This window comes from Gavialis gangeticus, unplaced genomic scaffold (genome assembly GCF_001723915.1).
Source record: "Gavialis gangeticus isolate Ggan-Ray unplaced genomic scaffold, GavGan_comp1, whole genome shotgun sequence".
Classification (NCBI taxonomy): Eukaryota; Metazoa; Chordata; order Crocodylia; family Gavialidae; genus Gavialis; species Gavialis gangeticus.
In genome coordinates, this window is record NW_017729000.1 from 37,361,034 (window position 1) to 37,385,864 (window position 24,831).

At 40.2% G+C, this 24,831-nt stretch overlaps 1 protein-coding gene across 1 annotated transcript in view; it reads left to right on the top strand.

The window, feature by feature from the left end:
- Positions 1-24,831, top strand: part of DOCK2 (dedicator of cytokinesis 2) — an 849,953-nt gene that overhangs the window by 17,773 nt on the left and 807,349 nt on the right. Inside the window, exons 2-8 of the mRNA XM_019506524.1 lie at positions 5,550-5,633; positions 8,432-8,472; positions 12,841-12,896; positions 13,276-13,372; positions 17,530-17,678; positions 21,011-21,146; positions 22,947-23,101. Of these exons, the coding sequence (XP_019362069.1) occupies positions 5,550-5,633; positions 8,432-8,472; positions 12,841-12,896; positions 13,276-13,372; positions 17,530-17,678; positions 21,011-21,146; positions 22,947-23,101 (718 nt within the window). The remainder of the gene's footprint in view (positions 1-5,549; positions 5,634-8,431; positions 8,473-12,840; positions 12,897-13,275; positions 13,373-17,529; positions 17,679-21,010; positions 21,147-22,946; positions 23,102-24,831) is intronic.

The window sequence follows — 24,831 nt, forward strand, 5'->3', positions numbered from 1 at the left end:
GACAAGGTGCGGTTGTCCTTCCTGACTGCGTCCCCACACTGCCAGCCCATGTTCATCTTGACATCAGTGATGACTCCAAGATCCTTTTCTGCCTCTGCACTGACGAGAGGGGAGTTCCCCAGCCTGTAGGTATGCTGCTGGTTCTTCCTCCCCAGGTGCATCACCTTGCACTTTTAAGTGTCGAATCCCATTCTATTCCCATCTGCCCACCCCTGTAACCTGTCTAGGTCTGCTTATAGCCTATTCCTTCCTTCCAGCGTGCCCACATCCCCCCACATCTTAGTGTCATCAGCAAATTTGAACAGGGTGCTTTTTACCGCCTTGTCCAAGTCACTGATGAAGATGTTTAACAGTGCGGGCCTGAGGACTGAGCCTTGCGGAACCCCCCTGCCCACATCCCTCCAGGTGGAAAAAGACCCATCCACCACCATTCTCTGGGTACGTCCCTCCAGCCAGTTGGTGACCCATTTGACTGTGTAGGTGTCGACACCACAGTCCCCCAGTTTTTTAATGAGAACGGGGTGAGAGACAGTGTCCAAGGCCTTCCGAAAGTCCAGAAGGACTATTTCCACTGCTACCCCAGTTAGCCAGTTCACTTCTGACACCAGACATTTTAAAGACATACAGGCCTGAGAACAGGGCACTGGTCACTACCAGTAGTGATTTGGTTCTGTCAACTACCACTCTTTTCATCTGACTTTGGAGCCAGTTCCCCAGCCATCGGACTGGAGGTTATTCAAGGCTTCAGTTTTTTCCAATTTTACCATGAGGACATCATGGGACACGAGGTCAAAGGCTTTTTTTAAAGTCCAGAAAAGTGATATCCACTGCTTTCCATTTGTCCAGGAGATGCTAATCAAAGATAGCAAGTGAGTTATGAGGATGCCAAAATTTCCTGATCAGTACAAACCCATTTAGTAGGATGGAGGGACAGGGAGGGAAAGTAGGACTTCATGTACAAGTTGCATGAAGACTAGCCATTTATATTTTGGTGGAAACAGATGGCTATAATGAGACCCATGAATTGCCATTAGCAGCAGCTATGTATAAATCTATAGTTTATCAACGTGTGCGTATAGTGTTACAATTTTAATTGCTCCTTTATAAATAGTAATTAATTAATTGTTACTTTCCTTATAATAATTTGTATCTCTGATTCTGATATTTTCTCCTTTTTTATTTATTCTCAAATGGTAATTCTTAATGTTTGTCAGCATGTGTTCTCTCTCTCTCTCAATGTTGGGAAGAACAGTCAGGTGAGAAGCAAAACTGGTGTAGTGAATTGCTTTTTCATCTAAGGAGAAATATAGTAAAAAGTTAAACCTCAGTTTCATGTGGTATGCATAATCATTGATGTTTTGTTTAGGCTTCATGAGTTACAAAGACAATATATTTGTATGGCAATGGCAGTATCAACGAAAGACTCAGTAACTGTGTGTTGGCATAACTGTTCAGCTCCAGAAGAAGTTTGAGAAATAGGTTGTGTATTTTCATACAAGTGAACTTGTCATAAGGCTTAGTGTGGGCACCTATGCATAGATGCCAATTGTTATTTTTGCCAGGGTTAGTGGGGAGAGGAGCTTAAGATGATGGGCAAATGGAAAGTTTTACATCTTTGAGCTGACAGCACTCTTCCTGAGGGGGGCCAGGGCCCTCAAGCCCCCACATACTCAGCACCTATGCCATCTAGAAGCCTTGTATCTGCTGAAATGTTTATGTTACCCTTGGGAAACTTCATTGTACAATATACTTCCCTGCATTGACAGTGTCACAGGTAGAAGATGTTTTACTAATCCTGCCCCAAAATATAAGATGATCTTCAGGGCTGCAATGTTAAAAAGAAGAAGAAAGCAATTAAAAATAGAACAGAAAGATTTTTCACTTAATACTTTTGTTATACATTGTGCATCATTCTAGGAGCAATTAGTAACTTTTTTGAGCTACTTGGGGAAGAAACTTCAGTTTCATGCTGAGTAGCCTGGACACATATTGTCATTTTCTACAGATTAGGAAATGTCTGCAACTAACAGATCTTGGAAGCTAAGAACTATGTGGAAACAAATGAGACGTTTTCAGGGAGGGACATGGTTGAAGTGATAAATAAGGACATCAAATAGATTATAGCATGCAATAAGTATTGGATACCTAAGCCTGGGTTTCTACATACACAATTGCAAGAAAAAGCATAGGCTGATTTTAAATCCAAATTATTTTTAAGTCAACAGTTTAATTTACATCTCATTTGCATTTATACTGTTTAGTTTTCTTCTAAAAGAAATGCTGATATTAGAAAGTGTTGATTTACAACTAAATATATTTACATTTATTAGCTTTTGTTAACTGGAGATATATACTGTATCCCTATGTTTGTTTAAACTATTTTTAATTATTAAATTGTATTACTTTATGAAATTAAAGCTACTTTTATTTACTGGATTATTTCTTACTAATGATAGTGTCAAGATGCATTTGGATGAAAATTAGGACCTGATGGCAATGCACAAAACTAGAATTCCTTTAAATATTCTTGACCTATCAGATATCTGGTGGGAAATATTTTCATTGACCTCATTAAACAAAGGAAATATCTCATTTATTTAAACAAAAGAAATATTTGTAATAAATGAGTTGAAATTAGTAGGTGATAGGTTTCAAAATTAACAAGGGAAAGTACTTTTTTAATGCAATGCATAGTTAACTTTTGGAGTTCATTGCGTAGCATACCTAGGTTTAAAAAGGGCCTGAATAAAATCCTGGATGATGCTTGGAGAGGTTTCCACTGTCATCTCTAAACTAATAAATGGTGGATGTCAGGGAGGACATTGAATAGGTGAGAGATCACTCTTGAGACACCTGCTTCAGCTCTGTCCCTACTTCCACTTCTGCCATTGTTGGAAACAGCTCAATTAGTTCTTTCCTAGTGTTCAAGATGGGAGATACTGCAGTTCCCCAGGCTGTGGCAGGCCAGCTGGATGCCCTTGGGCATAATGTTTTCACACAGTGTAGATGGCACACAGGTTGGTGTCCTTGAAGAACCCCACAAAGTAAGCTCCACTGGCCTCCTGCAGTGCCATGATGGCTGAGCTCTGAAAGTACAGGTCCATTTTGAAGTACGATCTTGCACATCAGGTGCTAGAAGCACAGCTTGCAGATCAGCAGCTCTCAACTTTTGGTAGCACCAGATCTTGTACCATGGTGCCAGGCTGAAAGTGGTGCAACTTCTTTATATCACTCACGGTAGGTGCACTGTTGTGGGCTGCCATGGTGTCCAGCTGCTTGCAGGGTGCTTTGCCATGTGGTGACTTGCACACTGTCTGCTTCATGTGGGCTTCACGTGGGCTGTAGTCACAGAAACCTGCAAACTTGTGTCTCCAACATAGCCCAGTAATGGGCTAGATGGACCGTAGCTGTGACGCACTTATGTTCTTAAAACATTGCCAATTAACATACTAATTGATTACTGTTTTTTAAAAGGTAAATGATATTAACAGATTAAACTAAAGTTAAGTGGTAGTATTGTGGGTTATAATTTAAAATTTAAATAAACTATATAAAAAAAAAAGAAAATGCATTCAACAGAAAAATGGAAAGAATCCAATTTATTTTTAAAAATCCATCTTTTATTAAAGAATATACTTTCCAGTGGCAACATAAATGTTATGTGTTAACCGGACAGAAGCATGCAATTCCTTTCTGCTATGGATTCAAACAGGATAAAAATGGGAGGGAAAGGCAGCTAAGTATGCTGAAGAGGAAGTATGTTCTGGGCCATTGTTACTCCACAGTAATTGTCTGGGGTTCGTGTTATATTGGTGGGGGAAGAAGAGAATGGAACAAAAAAGCATCTGTTGAGTAGTGTATGTATGTCTTAATTGCAGATGAGAAATTCTAGAATAAACACTTCCTGTAGAATTTATGTTGATACAATTTTCACATTACAAATATTGAACATATCACAGTTTGGCTGTTAGTTAACTACTTGCTTGTTACAAAGTATTAGCACATGGTTTTCATCCCCAGCAAGATTGGTGTATATCAAAACAAAATGCTTATCCTGCCCACATCCTGCCTGCCCACAGCCCTTAAATACTATGAACAAGTGGTTTAAGCAGAGTACTGTAACTTTCTTGAATAATGTTCTGCCTCTTAGCTTGTTTTCTCTGGTTTTGAACCATGTTTAGATGAGTTGCTTCTAGTTAGATGATTCTTAGAATCATGTATTGTGTGCTATCATATTCCACAACCTAAAACAGCAACATTCAGATGTTCCGCATCCTGTATTAAACATCTTCTTGCTTTAAGATCGTACTTCTTACCTAAGAAAAAATATGAAGTTGGCAGAATTAGTAAACTCAGGCTAAATGCTTTGATCCCTGTGGTTTCCCTTATGTATTTTCTATCAGAGCATTGGATGAGATATATTACGTTTCTCTGCCACTCCCACAATAACTACATCCCACAACAGAACCATCACCATTTGTGGATCTTATACCCGCACCTCCAGAAATTTAATACATCTCATCCAGTGCACTAAGTGCCCTGATGGAAAATATGTAGGAGAAACCAAACAACAGCTGCATACCTGAATGAATGCACACTGAAAATCTATCAAAGACAAAAATACCTGATTATCTGTGGGTGCACATTTTTCACACGACATCCACTCTCTGTCCAAACTCTCAATTCTAATCCTCAAAGGGAATTCACAAAACACCTCTTGTAGATGAGTCTACAAAGATCACTTCATAAATCTACTGGATACAAAAAATCATGGACTAAATATAGATATTGGATTTATGGCACCTTATAACCTACCCGCCAGCCGATAACCACAGGTGACCTCTGTACATTTTACCAACCACATTCTATCACCAGATCCACATTCCCTCCTTTACCCCACTCCACCTACTGGTCTTGCACCTATTGTCTCCCATTGCCTCTGATCCCCATTTGCATTTTCATTTGCATTTGCATTTTCACAGACCTGCATTTGTATATTGGCTTCTATTCCATCCAGGAGAACCAGCAGGCTCTCGCTATGCCTGAAGAAGGGTGTTTGTGTTTGAAAGCTTGCAAACAGCAATTTGTCCAACTATTTACTTGGTCTAACAAAAGATATAACATTTACCCAAAGAACCTTGTTTGCCTGTGTATTTATAGTAATATTTATGGGTGGCAAAAAAAAAAAGTACTAGCACAGAAGGATAGAAATTAATCAAGTGTTTAAATGCTTGAATTGGGCTCATCACAACCCCAATACTATTTCTATGAAATTCATTTCTAGTTATTCAAATATTTTTTGACAATGTACACAATGAAGGTTTTTTACTGTTACCTTTGTTTTTTTGTTTGAGACTGGATTCAGATTTAGCTAACATGAAAAAATCCTTTCATTGAGTCATGATTCCATCATACTGCTTATAATTTTTCTTCTTCCTTTGTCAGTGTTTTCATTTGGTTTGAAAGCCTTAACAACAAATACAGATAATTTTTCGATGTAATTGAAAGATTGACTCTACCTGAATTGTTTAACTGCTTGTCCTTTGCAGCCATATACAATTTTAAAGGTACAGGAGTACCACAGTTAACCCTCCAGATTGGTGATGTAGTCCATATATTGGAGTCCTGTGATGGTAAGTACTTTCTTAATAACTTGCATAAATACTTGACATTTGTATCATTATTAGCATCACAAATTTTTTACTTTTTGCCTGTGTTACATAAAAAATAAGTGCCTGTTTATTTTTATAAGTAACTTTATTACTTTAAAAATATTTCATTAAATTAATGACTTAAATCTCCATTTTAAGTAAGCTGTTTTCTGTTTGACCCTCAGACAGTGACCATTAGATTTGGAACAAACATAAAAAGTTCTCATTGGACATTTGTCTTCATTATATGAGTTGCAGAGTGAATAAGCAAATGCTACCTAAAACCTACCAGGTAGCTGAGGCTAAATCACCTCTCTCTCTGTCTGTGTCTCTGTGTGTATACACATGTGATATCTGCATAGCTATATTTATAGCTCATGCATAAGGTGAGGGAGAGAGAAAGAGGGTGAGCAAGTTGATTCGCTCCTCAGAAGTTTCATTTTGCAAACTTACCAGTTTAACCAGGCCCAGTGAGAAGGATTGTTTAACTTCTTTTCCCTTTATACTGCTGTTTATCAAACTCTGAGTGTCCTGAAAGTCAGCAAGATACAAGTGCTGTCCCTATATTTCTAGATCTTTTTAAACCAATAACATGTTCATTTTGTTGATGTAGCATCAAAAGGCCAAAACGCAGTTAAACACCACTGTACACAAAGCTAATTTAAATGTGTTTGTTTTGGTTTATAACATAGTCATTCTTGTAGAGACTTTATCAGAGGTGTTTAAGGGCATGTCATTTTCCTGGAAAGCACTTACTCAAGGCAGAAATAATCAAGGTAGCTGGTCCCATGCAGGCATCCTATGATGAACTGGAAGAAAATTGGTCTTGGAGACTGACTACTGACCTATTTTTAACTTCTTAGAAGTGCACTTGTAGATGATATATATAAGCAGTAATTAAGTCACAGTGGGTGTGTCTACACATGCATTATTTCACCTTAGATACCGCACATTTACTTTAGTACTTTCTAAATAATGTATTAACTAAATGCACAGTAACTAGAGTTACTGCACAGTAGCACCAGCACATGATTTTTTTTGTGAAGCTTACCATGCATTAGTCTAGTAACATTGTACAGTAGGCTATTAGCATGGTTTTTAACTGCCATGCTACTGTGCAGTGGTATTAAGCTAATGCACAGAAAGCGTCTTGTGTAGACATGCCCTGAATGTGCTAGAGAAATCACTTGCTGGATGGAACTGCATCGTACACAATATTTGTCAAATCAATGTTTCAGAAAGATGGAACAAGCTGTCTTGGAGGAAGCACTCTAGAAATCAGTGTGCCTCAACCCACTTAACTATGCCAAATAATGTCTATGATCATACGCTGATCATTGATGGCCCAAATTAAAAGCAGTCACATTTCATTAACACCAGATATGCTGCTTCAAACAGACAAATGTATTATAAGTAGACTGCCTGTCAAAGTTGGTACAACTATATAAGATGGGAAGAGGCCAAGGAAGAACATAAAAATAGAATTCAGCGCAACCATACAAAGCTGAATTTATTGCTTGTGCTAAAGCTATTGAAAATCCCTCTTTAAGCTGTGCTGCAGCTGATGAAAAGTTTTTGATCTATACATATGCAACCTTCTTGAGTTATACTCTATAGAATTATCAAAGCCTCTGAGATTTCTATAATTGCCTACCAAACTGAGGTTACCTGGTCAGGCCTAAAGTTATCAAATTCCTCTTTGTATTTGAATCTTGGTAAAAATCTGATATGAAATTTTAGTGTCATCTCCAGGGATCCTGGTTTTCTCTGATTAAAAAAAATCTATATTTATATAAACCACTATATAAATATATATATATAGTGGTGTTTCATTTTAATGATGGAAAAATGTAGATTTAGGGTTACTTTTTCTAAACCAAAAATTGGGGATTGTTTTAAATCAGAGAAAACCAGGATCCCTGGTCATCTCATAAATGGTAAGATATTCTGTTACAAAGCTCTCCCATTTATGCATTACTACATATTTATTGCTTTTATGCATTTTAAATACCTATTGGCTTCTATTGATTATTAACTGTTTAAAAAAAACCCTTTTTTTCTTGATAGGTTACAGTGTATAGGCTCTGCTTGCTGCTTTACCTTCCTTTGGATTTTCTTCCTGTTTGCCTTTCATCTTTAACATGTGAAAAGGCCAGGTGAACTATTAGCTAAACATCTTTTAATTTTATCAGCTTTCATTTGATATATTTAGCAGTTTTTGTTGAGTGTAAGAACTGTGGTTTTCTATTACATGACTACAAGAAAGGCCACTCCCAAGAGAAGAGGAGCAGCTTTTATTGTCAGTCAAGTTAAAACTCACAGTAGTGTTTTGTTTTTGGAGTGAAATCTTTTGGTCAAGTGGTCACAGCTTTATGTATAATTAATAAAACTATGATACTATTCCTGTACTTCTGGGATTGAGACTTTCAGGGACAGAGATCAGTGTCTAAACATTTTTAATGTTTCAATTTCTATATAAACAGATAATCTGTCCCCATTTATACTTAAATTTAATGATTTAGCATGCATTTCTTCTGTTAAGACTTGTAGATAGTGGCCTAGATTCATACCAGTGGAGGTTCTTTTACAGGGGTCTTCTGCCATTCAAATCTATATATCTTACCATTGCTGTATTTAATTTTTTGACATCCTATGTGGTACTTTCCAATATTCGTATTCGTATTGCATGTAATCAGAATGTCTAAATAGAGGACTTTGTGTGACTAAGGCCAGTGTTTGTTTTGTTTTGTTTAACTAAGTGTTTTGTGTTTTAATTTTAGATTGGTACAAGGGGTATCTAGTGAGACACAAAAGCTCAGAGGTAAGGTCATACTTTTGATCCTTTTCAGTGCTAAAAATAAACATTTTCCAATTTCAAATATCTTCTTCAGAGTAGAATATGAAAGGGTCAAATGCTGATCACTTAACAACTCATCCCATTTGTTTCAGTGAAGCTAGCTAAGGTGACTAAGATTTGATCTGAAACATAGTATAAAAATATTACTTTGTTTGTAGGTTAAAGGACTGATGAAGAGGTGACTTGAAATACTTGGGTAAATTTGATTTATGGCAAATATGTGCTTCACCATTTGATCCAAGTATTCCTAGGGCCAGCTTAAACACATTAGGCATAAATTTATTTACATAGTACAAACCTTAACTATGAGCCTTTGTTGGGAAGGGCAGCATTTAAATTAAATAATTAATTTAAAAAAAACTTTGATTAAGGAAATTTAATGTCTAGTTACTCCTTGAATGGCAGGTAATATCCAAGTTAAAAATCTTTAATTAATATATTGGTGTCCTACATGCTTGATTTGTTTACTCAGTTGCTCTGGGAAAACTTTTTAAGCAAATGAAGACTGCTATAAGTAAATAACATCTTCATATTTTATTTGCTTCTTTGTAATTCTGTGTTTTTATTGATTGTTTCATTAAATTGCTCAGGGATGTTGTTTTTAGAGTAAGGGAAGGTTGGTGTAAGTAAATACCTTATCTTCCTAAAATATATTTAATTTATTTATCCAAGACACTCAATGTTTTTATTGTCTGAGCTCTCTAATATTGATAATATTCATAACAGATGGTGGGAGTCATGGCTGACTGGCCTGTTCCCATTACTGGCTTGTTTTCAGGTTAAGTAGAAGCTTCTCTGTACAAGTGACATATTGGAGCAGATGGTAGTACTTGTCACCACTTGTCATCCATAAAATGTTTAATCGAGTGAGGTAGAAGTCCAGTTACTCTTTTTCTCCTGAAGCCATGGGTGCTGTCCTGCTGTTGGGTTCATCTTCTGATGAGGATTTAGCCATTTAAACCAAATGTGAAAAACCTTTTTTCCTTTAGAAAAACAAAACAGGATTAGTTAATTGTGTAATCTAACTTTTTGTCTAAAATTTTTGCATGCAGATGTATTTAAATTATTAACCCAAGATACTTTGTATTGCATCCATAATAATAGTTCTTAATGGGATTTAAAAGAAAATTAGAAGCCTTGTTTTATCTTTCGCTTTCTTCTATTTATATCCTTATTATCATACCAGAAAAAAAATACGGTGCCAAATCTTGCATTCATTACAAAATGCATATAAAATAACTATATCTAATATACAAACTATGATTTGGTATATAAACCTCATAAAGAAAGAAATAATGTTGCATCAGTTATGGTGCCTATAAAAAGTAACAAACAAAAACCAAGGGCATTTTTAGATATGCGCCGCAGTCCCGCGTGCTTCGAAAAGTGCCTGGCACTGCAACATTTGCAGTTGTATAAGGGACAAAATACACACCAGTGCTGAGAAAACGGTGGTGGTCTGCTTTTAAACTAAAAAACATAGAAGGTGCTTTAGTTTAAAAGTGTACTGTCACTTTTCTGTGTGCTGACACGCATTTCATCACTAATACAACTGCATGCAATGCTCGCAGTGTGTGTTGGCTCATGTGCAGAGCAGACTTGATTAATCAAGTCTTCTCCAGAGCACTGGATTTCTGCATATCACAGGACCAAAAAGTATGTGTATAAATGCTCAAGAAGTCCTACTTTTTACACAGCTCAGGGTTAACTTGTGTATCTCATTACCACAAGAGGTTGTAGAGGCAGGTGATGTAACCAGGTTCAAAAGGATAGTTGAGAAACACATGGAGGAAAGATCCATTGATAGTGACTATATAAACAGCGGTGTATCCTCTGACATTCCTAAACCAGTGATAAAGCAGAGGATAAAGCAGGGGATAGGTTGTAATAGACATACCCTGAACTTATCTTTCCCACTAAAAAAAAATCTATTACTCCTGCTTTCGGACAGATTATTAATTTAGATGGACAAGTGGTCTGAACCAATACGGCAATTAGTATGTTCTTATTACCATAAGGAGAGCTAGTGGTAATTCCTATAATTAAGTGGCCTAACAATCTCCAGTTGTGCATATATATAGTCACTGTCATTTTTAAATTACAAGAGCACATACTGCTCTATTTACTTGAATCCAAGATGACCCTGAATTTAAGACAGCACCCTCTCCCCCCCCCCCGCGTAATTAGATTATATACATGGAACATTTATAAATGTAAATATATAAATGTAGAGGCTGGGCGGAGCAGGAGGAGATGGAGAGAAAAGTCTGCAAGGGAGAGACGGCAGGGTGCAGAGATAGCTAGGAAGCAACTATGGCTGGGGTTCTGGAACTACAAGTCAGGCTCCAGAACCCCAACCCTTAGGTAGGTTCTCGAGCCTGAGACACAGCAGCTGCCTGCCCCCCCCCCCTTTGTACTTGATTCTAAGACGGGGGGATTCACCCTCCCCCATGTTAATTAGTTCAAACTAATTTTAGAATTGATTAGATACAATAGGTACTATGAATATTTGTTCTGCAGGTTTTCTGGTCCCATTTGCTGCATAGGACAGAAATTGAGCTAAAGGCTTGTAAAAGGGATTTTTTTTCCATAGCTTTAAGCACTGGATGGGGCACTAAAGAAAACTCGGTTCTAGTCCTGAACCTGTCACAGGATTCCTATGTGAGGAGAAGTTTATTTTCGTACACCATGCTTACAGAGTCTGCCTAAGTGTGCTAACATGATCAGACTTGATTTTAATATTCCATAACATTTGGATACCTCATTTGGGTAACATTTGGAACCTCAACATTTTAGAATATAACTTTCTGATAAAATTCAGGAATGTACTAGATCAGTGGTTCTCAACCTTTTTTGTACCAGGACCCATTTGCAAACATCAATGGCTAGTCCCAACTTATTGCTACTCTTTCCTGACCTGCTGCCCCTGCTCCCAAGCCCCAGCCCCACAGTGTGTGGGGCACTGGGTTAGGGTATGGGGCATGGGGGACCCCAGGCAGCCCCTTGCAGGCTGGAACTCTGCCAGCTTGCAAGGGAAAAGCTATAGTTTCCCATATTTTTCTCCTTTAGAGGAAAAATCCATTTTTGAAATTTGTTGTTCCATTTTTAAAGTTTAAAGTTCATGACCCTTTCATATATTCTTGCCACATGGGCATGTCCCCATGGGTTGAGAAACACTGCACTAGATGACCCGAACAGTGCCAGATCTGAACCCAGGGCAGCTGTTGTCACGTGAGTACTCTCACAAAATGACAAAAATATTGCTGTTCTCGGTGAGGCCAGAGATGCGGATGAAGGCCAAGTAACTGAGGGAGTTGTAGGGTGGCTACATGTTCTTCTGGAAGGGAAACCTGAAAAATGACAGGCAAATATATGGCATTGTTTTCACCATTAAGAGTCAGATTGTCAGCTGAATGATTGAATTCCTCTTTGGCATTAATGAGCACCTCATGACTCTCTGCCTCCAACAATTCTTTTGTTACCATCACCAGCGCATACACTCCAACACTCAATGCCAAGGAAGAACAGAAAAGACAGTTTTATGCCGACCTTGGTGAAATCCTGACTACCATCCCAAAAACGGATAAGATTATCCTCCTTGGAGACTTCACTGTGAGAGTTGGCTGGGTCTTTAATGTGTGGAGGGGGCCCCTCCGAGGGGCACCATTGAGAAGGAAGGAGAAGGAAAGGAACTTCTAATTCCAACAACATCCTTTTACTCAGTAAATGTGTACAGCATAACCTAGTCATTATTAACACAATTTTCAGACAATGTAACAGGTACAAAACAAAATGGCAATACCCCTGCTCAAAACAATGGCACCTGGTTGACTATCATGGTAAGAGCATGTGATCTAAAAGACATCCATATCATGCATGTCATGAGAGGAGCCAATGGTCATCATTTTGTCAGATCAATCTTGTTCATCAGGGTTGTGCTGAGATGTGGAAGCCATGCTGGCATGTGCGCCCCCCAACTTTTTTCGTGTGGGTTTTTTTTGATACTGGGATTTACTGGTGTCAAAAAACCCCTTTCACACTGCAAGTTAGCAATGTGATGAGTGCCTGCATGTGCAGTGTGTATGGTTTGCGGCAACACAGACAGATATGGAGCACCACAAACTGTACATGCGTGCTTGTGGGGATGTGCAACATGATCGAAAAGATTAGTGACAAAGCTGCTACCAGGTATGTGAAACCAGACCTGGACTAGCAATTCTGAGAAATGATTAGTTTCTTCACTGATTAAAAGAACAAGTCATGATGGTTTTGTTAAAGTTTTATGTAAGAAAAGCTGGTTTAAAATAACAAAAATGTGTTTGATTCCAACAGGGAATATTTCCTAAATCCTTTATCCACATCAAAGAAGTTACAGCAGAAAAGAAAAGGTATTTCATTTTTGTTTTTCTCTTAAGCTATTGCCTAATTTTAATTGGTGACTTTTAAAATTAAATTAAAAACCCACTTGGAAAATGGCTTCATATTTTTGGGGGCTCTTAATCACTTGTGGAGTTAGAAAACAGCTTAATTTTATGTACCCTGCTCAAACTAATTAAGGTATTTTTGCTTCTTTTATGCAGTCTTAGTTGGTCTTAATTATACAAACTAGTGAGGGGGAAACATTGATATTAGTATTTTTTTTAATGTCCTTTTCTTAATGTACAGATCATGACTGCCTACAGACTAAAGTTTAGAGTGTTAAGTACTTAGGTTGATTTTTTTCATGTGTTGGTTCAGTTAATTTGAGTCTATTTCCCCTTTCCTTAGAAATCAAGAGAATATAATACCTGCTGAAATTCCATTGGTGCAAGAAGTTACCACTACACTCTGGGAATGGGGTAGCATCTGGAAACAACTCTATGTGGTGAGAAGTAGATTTTTTTCCCCATGACTAAAATAGGATGGAAAATTGAAGGAAAAATATTTCATGCCACTTTGAATTCTACATTATGCATGTTAAATAGGCCTATTTATATGTATCAAGCGCTCATTGTAATTGGTATTTTATTTCAAGGGTACAAGACAGGATGTGAGAGAGAATTTAATTAATTTAATTCTCTATCAAAGTATTTGGATCAATACAGTGGTTTCTAATTATTTTACAATAAAAGGCATAGCTTTAAAGTACTGCTTAGAAGTAGTATATCTTTGTGCTAATAATTTAAACTGTAATCTCCTGTGTCTGGGTCATATTCTGTAAGATATGTAGCTGGTACAATGTGTGTGTATTTAAAGAAGGTGGCCATCACAGGCTTCAAAGTGCTGGTGCTTGAACATGCTTTAAAGTGCTGGTAGGAAGTTTGAGTAAAATTGTTCAGGGCCTTTGATAGCATGCTGCTCTTAGGAACATTTGATGATTTACATGGGGTGAGATTGACTTTATACTTAAATGAAGTAGGGGTGTGTATAGATGAAACAGGGGCCCTAAATTGAATTGGTGGGTTTTAAAAAAACACCACTTCAATTTAAGGCTGATGAAACCCCTGTGTTGTGCACACACCCTGCTGATTTACCTACCTTTCCAGCAGGGAGGGGAGGGTGAGCTGCCAGTGGGCAGTGTGGTCCCTGGGCTGCCCCAAGTCATTTTAAGGCGTATTACACTGCCAACTTTCCTACAGCAGCTGGAATTAATGCACAATATGTTGCCAAGGCGTGCAAAAGCATTTAGCCTGCTTTAAAGTGTCATGCACATGTGCCTCTTGTTTCATCTACACACAGATACTATCCTGAAATACAAAACTGATTGTGTGAGTAAAGGAATAGTAAAAGGACACCTTTTAAACTCAGTTAAGTTTGTTTAACTGGTCTGAAAACCTTCTCTGAAAAAAACAAGCCTGTTTCAAAACAAAAGGCTGACTTTTCAATTTAATTTGAGCTTCTTTGTAACTCCACTTTTGAAGAGCAAAGGGCAGAGCAATGCCCTTTGGAGTTAGGTCTGGCTGAAAATATGCTATAAAAAAACCTATTTTTAGTAGCGAATCAAGGTATTTTTTTCTAAATTAGATTTTTGAGGTGCCCGCACTTTACATAAAAGTTCCTTCCACCCATCCAACCAAAATGTGACACCTGAAAATTAAAACATTTCTGCTGAAAACTGCATCTAGGACAAGAGGACCAAAAAAACTGTCAGCAAGGTATGTTTTGGTATGGAAAGTAGGGATAGAGGGAAAGCCACACCCCTGGAGGTTTAAAATTCAAAATCCTAATACCTGAATAGATCATTAGATCATGTAGTGTTTTATAAGCTTTTAAATTACCCCTGTATTGTATACAATGACTTGCTTGAGTAAAGTGCATCTAGTCTATGGCAGCCTCTTGCAATGGTTGACCATCCCTACTCCTTAAAACAGAAAATTCCCAATTTGAATTTTTCATGCTTCAGATTCCCAATCACTATCTTTTGGTTTGCTTCTTTCTGCTAGGTTAAAGAACTGTTGATTACTCTCTGGGTATGTACAGGTGTTACTTTTCTCTTTGTGGAGAAGTACAGATTTTCCCAAACAAAAAATGGCAGCTCCAGGAGAAAAATAACCCATCTCCGACCTGATATAGATTGCCCCCAGAGAGTTTTTCCTGGGCAAATGAACACCTGTACACTTTCCTACCACTTGACTCCTCCTGGGGACCAGGAAAGAGAAATTTCTACCAGTAGAAATGAGTGCCTGTTTGCAGCCTCTGTTTTTCCCCTCATCAAAGTATTTATAGTTGATAATCAAGTCACAGTTCAGACTTTGGATGCAGATTGAATATTCTAAAATTCACTGAAAGACCCTTGAATTGTTTCCATACCGTACCTCCTTCTATTTTTCAATAATTTCTGTAAAATGCGGGTGCCAGTAGTTATACGCGATATTTTAATATTAGCATCAACTTTTCCACATGAAGGGGTAAAATCATTGCCAGAATTTCTCATGCTGGGAATTTTTTTTGCAAAATTAACTCCTTAAAAAAACCCCATAATGTTTAGGAAAGAAAAACTTTGCACCACAACCACACCAATGCTATTAACATTTGCTTTCTTCCTGCAGAACAAAGGGGGATTTTTTCTGAGACTTATTTTCAGGGGGAGTAGGCAAGTCAACTTTTTACATCTTCTGGGAAGACTTCAAGAGGGGGAGAGAGACTGGTGCTGGAAGTGGTTGCCTACTTGGCTTCCAAGTGTGGCTTGAATACTTAGGAATTCAAAGGCTAAACAGTAAAAAGGCCAGTACACAGGGGAGTTTGAGTAGGACCCCTGGTTGGGAGAGGAGCATGAAGCCATGATTGCCTGGGAAATTGATTTATGAGTGCTGGTGAGTAGGAAGGCCTGTCTGGCTTGAGCTTGGTAGTATAGCTTCAATTTGAGAGTCATTTTGCAGGGTTGTTTTGAGAAGTAAGCAGAGGAGCTCTTAGCTGACTGCAATGTGAACAAGGAGGTATGCTTTGCCTAAGTAGAAATCCTAGATGAGCCTAAAGTCAGCAAGAAAAGAGTGAGTGATACAAGACCGGCTAACAGGCCAGCAAATGGGGGAGTCTGAGTGGCCATTTAAGTGGGGACCTAGAGGCCACCTAGAGAAGTTATGCAATCTCTATGTTTGGAAATTTTCAAGAGCAGGTTGGACAGACCCTTAATTGGGATGGTTTAGTCAGGATGATCCTCCCTTGAGCAGGAGGCTGTGCTAGACATTATGACCTTCCAGCTCTATTTTTCTATGATCTTAAATTACTGAACATCTAATATGTGCAGCTGTAGCAGAGATCCTGGGGCTCTCTGTTCCTTTGTGAAAGATGCCATCCAGAGAGGGAGCACTGCAGGGCAGGCAGGGTGCAGCAGCTGCAGGGCACAGCATAGCAACTAGGCAATGAAGTCAATTAGCAGGTGCCTGCAGGCAGCCCAGGGTAGTTTCCTGACTGGAAGGGCCTGGGCTCTGGGAGGCCCAGAGCTTGATCTAGCAAGTTAGTCTAGCCCTGCAAGGGGTAGGAGCTCCTGGCCAGAGCTACCAGAGAAGGGACTGTTGTGCCACCTATGGGTCCCCAGTGCAGCTTGAGGATCCATAGGTGGCACAGCAGTTGCGGTTGGGAGGTTATCCAGGCAAGAGGCGAGGGGAAGTTTTCCCATTTAAAGGTACAGAGGGCTGCTCCCCCTTTGTGTCGATGTTCATGGGCTCGGAGGAGACTCTTTCTGTTGTAGCCTGGGGGCATATTGTTTGAGTTGCAGTTTAGCACCAGTGGCTTGGGTTGGGAGTGTAAGGGGTGGTATACAAAGGTCCCATTAGTGCCTAAGGGGTCTGAGGCAGGCTCAAGGCCCAAACAAGTGTTGAGCCCACAGCAGGGCAGAGCATGAGGCATGGAGCCAATCAGAAACCAGGGGCCCGGCGCTTAAGAGGGGCACAACCTGACGGGTAAGAGGGCCAGCACCTAAGAGAGGTGCAATCAGACAGGGGCCAAGGGCTTGGCAGGCAGGGGCCTGGTGTCCAAGAAGGCTAGACCAGAGCTGGTGCCTCAAAGCCATGTCCAATACAGTAGGCCTGGGCTAGAAGGCCTAGCTAAAATAAAATGGGTGGTGGCCAAGGGGGCTGAAGCCCCAACAGGAGAGTAACAATACAGCAAGACCTGTGAGGCTTTGTGGTGGAGGAGAGGAACAGAGCCACATAATTGGCCCTTAAGGATATAGGTGCCCTGCAGTGGCATAGTCAGAAAGATCTAGCGAGGGGCCTGGGAAGAGCGAGGCCCAGCAGGAGGCCTGAGTGTAGTGTAGTTGAGACAAGTAGGGTACTGGGGAACCCCAGTGGGGATTTAGCTGGACTGGGGCCCATGCTAAGGCCTGTGGAGAGCCTCCCTCTTCATCCTACAATTACATCAAGGCATGGTGGATGAGACAGAAGGGAAGGCACCATAGAGGCGAAGTGGGGCACAACTGTGGACACACCAGGATGTGTCATGGCTGCCCCTGTGATCCCAATGTGCTACAGCAACAAAGAGAAATGTAGGATCATGAAGTGAAACAAAGCTTGAAACCTATGTTAATATTTTGTGTTTTAGGCAAACAAAAAAGAGCAGTTCCAGCAGGTGCAATCTATGATGTATGACTTAATGGAATGGAGATCACAGCTTCTCTCAGGGACACTGCCTAAAGATGAGCTCAAAGAGCTCAAACAAAAAGTCACTTCCAAAATTGACTATGGCAATAGGTAAGCTTTATTTGGGCTAAAGTAGTACTGAGAAACATTTCTCTATTTCCAAACTTCTCATTTTTACAGTTGGAAATATTCTCTTTCTCTATACTTGTCCCTAGATCAGTGGTTCTTGACCTTTTCAGAGTAATGGCATGTTACTTCCACGTTTTTTACTGTGGTGGTACCACCAGCTGAGAAACACTATTAGTGGTGCCTCAACTTACCTCAGTGGTTTTCAGCAGGGATCTGCTTCCTCTGCATGAAACTACCTTGTGTGCCAGGAAGGGCTCTGCCCCCAGCACTCACTCCTCTTGCATTAGGGCTCTCTAATTAGGCTAAAGAAGGCAGGAGCTGCCTTCTGCTTTGTAAACCTTCTTTCCAAAGAGAAGTGGATGGGACAGTTCCTGAAAAGGGCAGAGGGGTGCTGGACCAGGAAGAGCTGCACAGCAGGAGTCAGCTTTTCTGCCTTCATTAAGATGATTAGAGAAGCCTAATGTAGGGGAAACATGGGGCAGTTGTGCCTGGCTGCTGCTTCCATGGCACTCCTGAAAGCACCCCAGCATGTTGCAGCACCTGGTTGAGAAGTGTTACCCTAGACAATACATCTTAGTTATATACTAGCCCTCTTCCTTAGCGTTGCTGCAGTAGCAGACTCAATGTTGAGTGTTTTTCAAACATCATCATCCAACTACCTGTCTGCAGCCATTTCAGTGCGCAAGATCTCTGTTGATCATCCAGATATATAGATATCGGGAGGCTCATTTCATATAATTTATCTCCATAACCACTTAACATATTCAGCTTTAGACATTTTTATAATCCTTCCAAACAGAGATAAGATCTAAACCCACACAGGTCACCTTGTGTTCACAGTCTAGTACTGCCAACTAAGCAATAGTTTTGAGGGATAAAAACCTGTGAGACAGCCTTTGTTGAAGGTGAGAGAACAAAGTTTATGCAGAGTTTCAAGGTCCAGTCAGATGTTGTCTTCCAGGTGTGGGGATGTCTAAAATGACCCTGCAGCTGGGAGCCCACCTCAGCTGCAGGGATTCATGGAGCACCCCTCACGGCTGAGATCCTGTCAGCTGGGAGCTTATAAGCTCAGGGGTGCACATGGGCCCCTCCAGCTAGGGGATCCTATCAGCTGAAGCGGCTCATAAAGAGGGGCCTCTGGCCACATGTGCAATTAATGGCATGGTAGGAATGAGCCACAAAATTATTGCACATATTTTGTGAAATAACTTTGTGGTTTATTCCTCCTTCTAGCACACCATTTATTGATTGAACGTGTGCCTGTGAGACCACTTAAGACTCAATTAACTGGTTAATTGTGCCCTATGTGCAACATGTAGATAACACATCCCTGCAGCTGGGAGTCTGCAGCTGAGGCAGGCTTCCAACTGACATTGGCTTCCAGGCACCCCCATGGCTGGCAGACTGCAGCTGATGCAGTCTTCCAGCCAGGGGGTACCAGGAGTGCCCCTGTGGCTTGAAGCCCAAGTTGGCTGCCATCTCCCAACTGCTGGGATACATGGAGCACCACCATGACTGGAAGCCTGCATCAGCTATGGGGACTGCTGGAAGCCCAGATCAACTGACAAGGCTCCCACCTGTGGAAACATATGGTGTGCCCCCCACGGCTGGGAGCCCTGTCAGCTGTGGGGTCTCCTAGTCATGAGAACTTGCCACTTATTAGTGCAGGGGGAGCCTGGAATCAAGCTCCTGGACCCCCGCTGCATGGGAAATAAGGCACAATGGGATCAGATTTGGGGACCCTTCCCACAGGATAGGGATGGGGACAGAGACCCTCTCAGGTAGAATGATGGGTAGGGAGAAGGAAGGGACCCTTTGTTACTCTCAAGTCCCTGCTTTTATATTCTCTTTCCCTCTTGATTATTCCTGATGACTCTTCATCCATGTCTATTTCTGGTTGGTTGTCACATCCACGTTGCCTTCCGGGCCTTATTCTAATTTGGTCTGTTCCCCCAAAACTGGGACTCAGGCCCCCCTGCTCTGGGGTCTTGTATCTGGTATCACTTTACCTTATGTTACGGGCAGTATGGTACATACTTCCTCTGTTTACCAGACTGTGTGTGTATCTGTTGGCCTTGTTGTGTTAGACAGCCTGTCTTCTTCCAAGGCTGTGATTTCATGGGATTGTGAGACCCAAGCTCTTTAGAAATCAGTTAACCCCTGCTGCCCATCTTACACCATTTCTAATATATACATAAGCCAGTTCCCAAAAAAACAAACTTTAAATACCATTTCTAAGCCAACATCCCCCACCCAAGGGTGAATGTGTGTTCTGTTCATTACTGATCTAAACTACACCACTTATGGAAAACTATGTCATTTAGATGGATTCTACCTTGGATTTTTTAAATATCTGTACCTATTCTTAGCTTGCTGGTTACAGTCTCTCTGTCACTGTCCAGGAAAAGTGAGGCTTCTTGAGTCCTGAGGTCCACAGTCCTGCGAGAGAAGCAGGGGGAGAAAGTGAAGGGTTCCTGGAGGGTTGTGGTACTAGTGCTTTCAAGGGGTTGAGGTGTGAGGTAGAGAGTGACTGTCTGAGATCAAGAGTTGCTGTGTGTGCAAGTTGGAGTAAGAGATGGTGGTGAAGGTAGAGTGGGGATCTGAGAGGAACAGGGTTGGATACAAGTGACAAGTGGTGCATCGTGACAGGGAAGTGGATGAGTGGGGTCAAGTGGTAGAGATGGAGGCTCCTTAGCCATGTGGAACAGGGCACAAAGGGCAAAGTTGGTTAGAAAGTAGCAAAGATTAATTCCTGCCTTGGGAGGAAAGACCCTCCTCTGGAAAGGGTGAGTAAAGAGGAATCTTCATGGAGGAACCAGGCACCAAGAGACCTAGCAGAAAGGATGAAGCCCAAGGAAGTAGTGCAAAGGAAATGGTAAAAGGAAAGAGCAGATGAGGATGGAAAGGACAGGAGATATGTGGGAAAGAAAGAGATCTGAGCAGAGAGGTTCAGAGCTAGTGTGGAAGAGTAATTTGAAATCCAAGGAGATGCAGAGGTTTATTACCTAAAGAGGGAGGAGAGCCAGAGGTCCTGTGAAGTCCATTAGTGAATTGGTTATAGCAGCATACTAATTTGTACAGAACCTTAAAACGATTAAGAGGAAGTAAATACTGACAAACCATGAGGAGAAAGATGTTTTCGTTTTGAAGTTGTTTGGCCAAATAAATACTACTTGCCCACATACTCTTGTTTCATATATAGTCAGATTTTTAAATCAACTGAACCAGGTGCTGAACACTTTTTGTGAAGGCAGTTAACTTGTTTTTCCAGACTAAAATAATTTTGTGTCATATGCTGCTTTTTATCTCCACAGGATACTTGAGCTAGATTTAATAGTTAGAGATGAAGATGGAAATATCTTGGATCCAGATAAAGCTAATGTCATTAGTCTATTTCATGCACATGAAGAAGCAACTAATAAAATCACAGAGCGAATTAAAGAAGAAATGGTATGAACAATTGGCCAAACTGGCACTTCCTGTCATAAAGAGTTTTACCATTTTCTGTTGTTTATTTAAATGTAAGACAGTTTTCCTTTGTCAATTTATAAATGTGGGGATGTTTTTTATTTTAGCTGTAAAGGTTTACCTTGACTTACCAAACTTCCTGGTAAATTCTTTGTTAATAACTCTTTTTCAGCAAGTTGTATGATGTCTTTAATTAGGTGTAAAATACAAATGCTGGTATAATATAAGAATCAGGTAGTGACATTGCTGACAATTGGCAGTGAATTTAATATCCGTGTGAAGATTTCAAACCTGTGCACTTAAAATAAGCTTTCTTAGGCAGCTAAAGAGTCTGTGTCACTGCTGGCTACATACAACTGCTCCTGTGGAGTTCAGGTCACTCAGCTAGGATTTAGAAGCTTTGACTAAGTACAGTGTTTTGACAATACTGATGAATGGGACATGAGTTATTGCCTGTCTGAGACATTCACTTTTGATTCTGCAAATGTAGCCACATGTCTGCAATGGCTCACGCCAGAAGCCGGGGTGCACTACAGCATGCCTCCCTGCTCAGTTGGAGTGTTCAGCTTGTGCCAAAGCTAGCCTGCCCACCCTGTGAGGGGGGATTTGCAGGGAAGTATAAAGCATCCTGGGATGCTGGAGGAATGTGAGTTAAGTTGATTCTGGAGGGGATCTGGGAAAGAAGTTCAGTAAACCAATTTAACCTAAATCCATGAAGTCTGATACTGCATCCATCCAGGCTTATCTTAAACCAGTTTCATTTGAAAGCTGTTTATGTGCACTGAACTTCTGTTGTGTTACAGTTTTGAACCATTTCCAATCACATACCAGTTTGTGTAATGTCTGTCCCTAGCCTACTAGATCAAAATTCTGCTGAAGTTTTGTTCTATTTCTCTTTTTTTAAAAAAGAGTTGGAATGGTGAAAAGGGAAAGAAGTGGCTAAAGTGGGACTGTGGTGAAGTGCAGGTATACATACAAAATGCAATATGGAAAACTTTTGCTTAGCTGATACATAACCCTGGAGGCCCCTACTTTCTTTTAGGCATCTCAGGTTTTGACATAAGTTTTGTTACATTGAATTCTGCAGATACCCAGAAGTGCCTCTTGTTTTGATGGGACTGAGGACTTAAGTACCTTGCTCATATACAAGCCCACTTACAATTCCAAAATTGTCCTTGTCTACCTATTTTCCTCAAGAAGCTAGATTTGGCAGGCGTGCTATAAAAACATCTATAGCAGGTCTGCTGGACTGAGCTTTGCAGAACTGTAAGGGCAGTCAGTGTTTTCTTTTCAGAAACAGCCAGGAGAGGAGGTGACAGAGATTTTTCCCCTTTTTATTCTGTAGCTCAGTGGTTGAAGCTCTCAAGATGCTGAGTGGAAAAACTAAGTTAAAATCCCTTCTCTGAATGAGTCTTTAAATACTTGTCTCCCATCTCCCATGTGAGTGCTTTATCCAATTACATGCAGATTCAAACTTCTGAGGGTTTCAAGCTTCTTTTAAGATTGGGTTTCATATAATCCATGTGTGTATATATATGTCTCAATCAGCCACTTTTATCAAGAAGCATATGGGACAATTATCACCAGCTTGAGGAGACTATAAAGTATCAATAAACATTTCAGATGCAAGTCCTTCACTACACTAGTGTTTTAAGTGAGAACAGAATTTATCTTTTTGGAAGCTAACTTTATATATAGCAGATCAGTGGAAGCATACTTGCAAGTCTTGCTAGCATTCTCGTTAGTTTGGTCTAGCTGATAATTTCCTCTTCCTGTGTATAGTCAAAGGATCAATCAGACTACGGAGCATACTCTCGAAGGTCCTCATCCCCTACCCACAGCCTTTATGTTTTTGTAAGAAACTTCGTATGCCGTATAGGAGAGGATGCAGAACTCTTCATGTCACTATATGATCCACAGAAGCAAACCATTATAAGGTAAGCTGATTACCACTGGAAAAATAATGTTAAAGTTGAGTTGGATAAATGAGGTAAGGAAGGTAATGACTCAAAATACAAAAATGCATGAATAGAAGAAAATTATTGAGGAAAGAAGAGAAAATAGTTAAAGGCAAAAGCACATGTTCAGTAGAATTTAATTTTCTGTATTATTAAAGAATTCCTGCCCAGTTCATATATTGAAAAAAAAGAACCTGTGTAGAACCCTCTGAAAACTTAAGAAAAATATTGGTACTCCATTAAAGCCAAATGATGACCTCAACATTTAGGTTTACTTGCACAAAGGTCAATAATATCACATCATCAGTTGGTTTTGATTTTCTTCAGACTTTGGAGGGAAACAATCATTTATAGTAGATGTAGTAGCTACGACTTGAGATTTTAGTCAGTTCTCTGTGACTAGTCTGGGTTCAGTCTGACCCACTCGATCACAATAGCAATGTGCTGGGACAGAAGTTTAGCCACTTGTTAGAATATTTAGAAAAAATAATTGTGACATTTGTTTTTATCACTGATACGCATACAATCTAAGGGCATTTAGGTATAGTTTTCATAAATACAGAACTTTGTTATGGAAAATGATGATCCTTTGTCTCACTGTCAAAAAGGGGGCTTTTTACAACAAGCATTGGGCAATACAAACATCTGATTGTCAATGGCTTAAAAGTCATTTAATTGTGATAGTTCCCCTGGCTGTCTGTGCATATTGTGTGATGGATTTTGAAGAACTTAAATTGTCATAGAAAAAAGCAGATGGGTGAATTCAAGGTATGTTTAGAGTAAGACTACAACTTATCTGTCTGTCTCGGTCTTCCTCCCGCCTACTCCCCTTCTCATTTTATATATCAGTTTATAATGGAGTTCAACAGTAAGTTCTCAGAAATGAGTCTGCTGCATTGGATTCAATGTTATTTAGAAAGGAAATTGTTCTTTGACCAATTGTGTGTTTTGGGAAGTTTCATGAAACTAATAAAACTTGCTCTAATCTGTTAATTGTTGCTATTTCATGAAACCCCCTTTAGAATGGGAAGATAATAAACATGTAGCTTAAAAGAGGGGAAAATCCCTCAAGGCTGAAGATTGCTGTAGGGAAATTGAAGCATGCCTTGTTGTGTTGTCCCTGTCTTTTTCCTCCGCTGCCACCATCATTTGTATCCAAATGCTCCAATTGCTCTTAGCAGGACCCTCTCCAGTTTTTCAGAAGTTAGCTTCACAGGGATGAGGTAGCACTTCTAGGCCAGAATTTGGGAATCGTTGCTATTGTGTTAGGTAGTCTATTTGCAGGCAACAAAAGAACAGTCTTTGTCACTAAGAGTTTGAGCCCGGCACTTCAAACCACAGGAAGTAGAAACACAAGAGGGAGGAGATGACCAGAGTACCAAGAACCATTTAACATTATAAAAGCCTTAGTTTCTGTCCATAACACTTTATTCACACTCTGATTGGATTATGGAAACAACAAATCAGAGTGCAAATACAGCATTTGGACAGGAGGTGGTGTCGCAGTGGAATGTCGTCATGACGGTGGGGACACAGGGGCAACGGAGAGGACAGAATGGGGGGAGTGAGGCCAGTGAGGCTCCTCCTTTCTTCTTGGAGGTGGCAGTGGAACAGGGGGGAGTGGGGTTGGGACACTACAGGGCGGGGGGGCGAGGCCAGCAGTGCCTCTGTCATGTGCCTGCTCCCTCCCAATGCAGGGAGAGGGAAGG